General features: G+C 48.0%; 2 protein-coding genes across 3 annotated transcripts in view; one reads left to right on the plus strand and one right to left on the minus strand.

Annotated features, from left to right (window-relative positions):
• The window catches only part of stxbp1a (syntaxin binding protein 1a), a gene marked incomplete at its 3' end in the record, with an annotated part of 29118 nt that extends 27488 nt beyond the window's left edge, over window positions 1-1630 (minus strand). For both annotated transcript variants that reach the window (XM_084483385.1, XM_084483384.1), the window contains exon 1: window positions 1525-1630. In XM_084483385.1, the coding sequence (XP_084339511.1) occupies window positions 1525-1561 (37 nt within the window). In that variant the 5' untranslated portion in view covers window positions 1562-1630. The remainder of the gene's footprint in view (window positions 1-1524) is intronic.
• A 1430-nt stretch (window positions 1631-3060) lies between these two features.
• Window positions 3061-5000, plus strand: part of niban2a (niban apoptosis regulator 2a) — a 35378-nt gene continuing 33438 nt past the window's right edge. Inside the window, exon 1 of the mRNA XM_084483382.1 lies at window positions 3061-3407. Coding sequence (XP_084339508.1) covers window positions 3353-3407 — 55 coding nt within the window. The 5' untranslated portion in view covers window positions 3061-3352. The remainder of the gene's footprint in view (window positions 3408-5000) is intronic.

Below are 5000 nucleotides of genomic sequence, written 5' to 3' on the forward strand. Positions count from 1 at the left end.
TCCTCCGTTACGTTCCCGTTACCTGAACCGCACACCGCGCGGCAGTGGACGGGCTTCTACTACAGTCTCGTGGAAATGGAAGATTCAGCAGTTTTGCTGTTTGGAAACAGAACCTATGATGACGACGATGATGATGGTTACGATGAGGGCGGTGGAAGCAGACCTACACGCATATGTATGCGTTCAACCCGGAGCAGAAATCGATTGTGTGTGATATTATAGGCTCTCTCTCTCACAACCTTTTACGCACAGTGTTCGATGGAAATAGAAAAAAAAAACGCTGGTTAAGCACTGTAGACTATATGGGACTACATACGCGTGCGATTCGTGCAGTGTCAGAACAGTTCTGAATAATCAGCGTCATACATTAATAAATAATCCTACACATTACATTGACCCACAGTAAAATATCCAATGCGACAACCAGTGGGCCTACGGATTGTACCCAGTTGACCCTCGAAATAGTGGATCGTTCTCCATGACCGTTCCCAGTGCAAGGCCCACCCTGAAAACCACTACCAGCTGATTTGCAATTAACCCCATATATCAATCATATCAATCAAATCAATCACACGCGGTCCCTGTCCCGGCCTGTTCCAGCCGGTTTCAGCTGACAGGTCAGGCTAGTGACCCGTCGTGTGTAGCCTATAGGGTAACCCGAGTGGTGCAGAGCCACGATAACCCAGGGCAGGGTGACGATGAGGGGACAGACCACAGATCTGTATGTGCTCAGCTTGTATAAAACACTATTTCACCTCATTTGGGCCTCTCTGGTTGACGTGCACTCCCGCAACGCCTCGTGCCGGTGCCAAAGCCTCTCAGACGACCACTGTCTACTGCACACGGGCCTATGGGGTCGGGTTTGCGATCAAATCATTCGGTTTATGATCAAATGTGGGTTTATTTTTTGCGCAGCCAACCCTCATTGGTGGTGATCCATCAGAGGGGTGAGCCGTCGCGAGCACCCGGGGAACCCCCCCCACGCCCCCCCATAGCGGACACGGAGAGATAGCACTCAATATGGCACCGTTTATCCATCATTGACCTTTAATGATACGTTTGCAATGGGCTTCGGACGCGCGAGGTCCAATTAGACGCACGGCGTATTTATCTGTGCGCGTTTTCGCAACGAGCTGCGATGCGGCATCCCGCGGCTCATTTCTAACAGAATGTCTGATTTGGATTATGGGCGTACCTATTTTCTCGGCTCTGGACGAGAACGATGAACGATGGTGGTTTGGCCTGATGCGTTATAAGGGCTGATGCAGACGGTGATGATTTGGATATGAGGGGGGGAAAAATACGTCTAAATCCCACGTCCCAGTATGAGGTTGTTGGTGTGTAGCCCACAAACGGGTACCATCATCTTCCCCAATCGCTTCCCATGACTCGAATCCCCTGCGTGCGTGCGTGCGTGCGTGCGTGCGCACAACGCCATCATCATTATCTCACCCCACCACCACAATCGCTAATTATCCCCACCTTCAAATAATAATAAAAAAAACGGTATAAATGTTTGCTTACTTTCGCCGACCACCGCCTTCAATCCGATTGGCGCCATGATGCTGCGATGAGTTGGATTACGGTTCTACTGATGCTGTATTATATTTCTCCTGCACCTTAGTCCTGCCCTGCTCTCTGTGGTGGATGTGGAGGATGTATGAAGAGCACCCCACTGCGGAGGAGCCTCCGACATGGAAACGTCACCGCGTATCCCTCCGCTTCAACACGACCAATGCGCTGCGATACAACAGTGTGTTGTAACCTATAGTCTCGGAAATAGTGTGAGAATTGTGGAATCAGTGGAATAAACCCAATCATACCACTCAATCGTAGGTCAAATTAGGCAGATTAGTAATTAGGTAGATATAATTAGAAAATATTTGGGCCCAAGCCTATTAGCATGTTTCCCCTACGTCACTACGTGTCTTCATTTAGGTTAGTCTATGAGTTACGATCTACAATAGCCTATTGCATTTTTATGTCATTATCACAATTGTCTGGCGAATGTGCAGTCTTTTGGGTCATCATAAAAAAAACAATGACTGTTTTTGACATTTGCATATTCAATTAATATAACTCAATACTATTTATTATTGCATGTGGGTTGAGAGAGAGAGAGAGAGAGAGAGAGAGAGAGAGAGAGAGAGAGAGAGAGAGAGAGAGAGAGAGAGAGAGGGAGGGATATCCTCTGCAGTGAAAATGTGCTGTCTTCCAGATGTAGTCGTTAACAGCGAATGTGAGAACCGTCCACACGGGGGCGGTGTCTCACTTAAGACGGTCCGACCGGAGCCTCTGTGCAGTCCTGCCTCGACACGTTAAACAATAACGTCCCTGTGTGTGTGTGTGTGTGTGTGTGTGTGTGTGTGTGTGTGTGTGTGTGTGTGTCTTCCTACAATGGGCGTCGCTCTCACAGTCAAAGCTGAATAACGCAACCACACTAATTTCCTTTCCAACGTAACAAAAAAAAAAAACGGCAGCAGGATGTTGGCTATTTCTGTCAAAACGATGCGCAAGTCATCATGCGTGATCTCAAAATGGAAAGATGCTGTATTTCTTGTCTTCCATGTGTGCCATGATGCCACACATTCGCCCTTGAGGACAAAGCAAAGCACACACCCCCCGCACGGCGGTCCGTCGTTCCGCCGATGCGGTGGACCGCCGTTGGTATGATACCGGTTCACCCCCGACAGGACGAGGCCGGTCCGGGCCACACCCTGAGCGGCAGCAGCAGCAGCAGCAGAATGAACATGTTGAACCAGTGGTTCTCATACCGGAGGGTGTGTCCTCCTGCTGTCACTGTCTGCGTGTGTGTGTGTGTGTGTGTGTGTGTGTGTGTGTGTGTGTGTGTGTGTGTGTGTGTGTGTGTGTGTGTGTGTGTGTTCACCTCAAAGCAAAAAAAAAAAAAAAAAATTAGCCAGCCTCCTCCTCGCTTTTATTTTTTTTGTGTACGAGTCCCACGAGCGAGTCTCCCCTCCACCACCCGCCCCTTCCCGCCACAACCCCATCGCGCCCCGCACACACATCACAACGACCGTGGTGGCACGAGAGAGTGGATGCTGCTAACCAGGACGCGCGCGCGTCAAGGACCTTTAAAGGCGCTCAATTCGGACGACCGCTGGTGAGGACTCGGAGGAGGAAAAGAACGAATTAACGAGTGGTTCGTGGAACGGGAAAAAAAAACAAAAAAAAAACGTGGAGCGTCTTTTTTTTTTTTTTTTTGGTTCCTCAACAACTCCAGCGGTGTGTGGAGTGTTTTCAGTGTTCGCGTTTTCTAACGTCCTTCGTCTAGGTGGTGGTGGGGGGGTGAGGAGGATATCTTTACGCAGCAGCGGAGGTTTCTCTCGTAACAATGGGGGACGTCGTGTCTTCGCATCTGGACGAAAGCAAGCGGGAGATAATTACAGGTAAAGTCCCGTCCCCACACACAGACAGACACACACCGAGGCACACAGACACACACACACCGACACACACACACACACACACACACACACACACACACACACACACACACACACACACACACACACACACACACACACACACACACACACACACACACACACACCCAGCCAGGGCATCGCACGGTGTAGGCGGAGGTGATCGCCCCTCGAAGGCGCCCTGGCGCCCGGCTTCCTCACGGTTATTGTCCTCCTCTAAATCCCGGGTTCTGTTCATTTATTTATTTATTTGTACATGTGGCTATCTAATTACCAAGCACCTATTGTCTATTGTAGCGCAGCGTAGGCCTACACATGACTGACAACCTGGGATTTAACACACCATTCTGGTCGTTTATTTATTTAAACCTTATCCCAGTATCCGTGTGTTGCGTGTTGCGCCTTTCTCCTCCCTTATAATAACACTTGCTTTAACAAGATAACACATCTAGTGTCTTTACTCCGTGATCTAAGCCGGTGTTCTTGTCTTTTGAGATAATGACACGGTTTTTTTTTAATAGGGGGACATGTTGGATTAGGTCTAGAGATGGCTAGAAGCATTACTAATTAAGACCTAGTGTGTCCTACCCAGAGACTGTTTCTCCGAGCAGCAGGAACAGGGAGGAGGCTGCATGGGAGAGGCTTCAAAGTTCCCCAAGACGCAAGTGTCTTGTGTGGTGATTGTGTGGTCGGTTTATTCCACAATAAACCAGAAAAGCAGATGCTCGTTCAGCGGATGATGATGAAAATACACCCTAATACGAAAAGGCATAAGATGCACAAGATAAATAAGTAAAGATGAAGTCGGGATGGAGTCATTCAGGGTTATTTTTCAGGCATCTCTGGAGTGGTTGTGTGCATTCCACCCAGCGGCCCGTCTGCTGCGGTTGTTCCAACTTTAGAGCTCCTCCGTTCCTCCTCCTTGTGGTTCCACATGTGGGAACCAAAGTCCGGAAACCCGAGATAATGTCTTCTTTCACCCCGACTGTAAATCAAAGTTCAATCGCATGAGTAAAAAGGAAAGCCAAAATAAACTGAAGTTTCATTGTTTTCGTATGGTGTTTCTTTGATTTCATTTATTCCGCATTTTGTCCAGAAACATTAGGTAATAAAATAGGACTTTGGAACTAACAGAGCACGCATTAAGTTATGTGCAAATAGTTTATCTTAATATGTCCGGACAGCTTTTTAAAAGTGTCTTTGTGCTAGGCCTATTGATGTCGACCACTGCAACGGAAAGGCACAAATCAATACGGACGAATACTAAATACGGATAAGGAAATAAGGTGCTTCCAACACAGCCACATTCCTGACATTCCCCGAATTAAACCAATCATTCATTCATTACAAAGCCAAGTGTTGTAAGTGAACACGTTCCCACATATGCAGGAACCAGGAACAGAGGACAGTAACCAGAGCAGCTTAACTCCAGCAGGTAGCGACTTGCTTTGGGATTAATAGACGACAGTTGTAATTGGGTGTTATCAGCGCTGCGCATTCTGTTTTTCTTCCTTGTGATTGTGTGCAACTGTGCACATCATATGTGTGTGTTTGTGT

Source organism: Micromesistius poutassou, assembly GCF_964030765.1.
Source record: "Micromesistius poutassou genome assembly, chromosome: 18".
Classification (NCBI taxonomy): domain Eukaryota; kingdom Metazoa; phylum Chordata; class Actinopteri; order Gadiformes; family Gadidae; genus Micromesistius; species Micromesistius poutassou.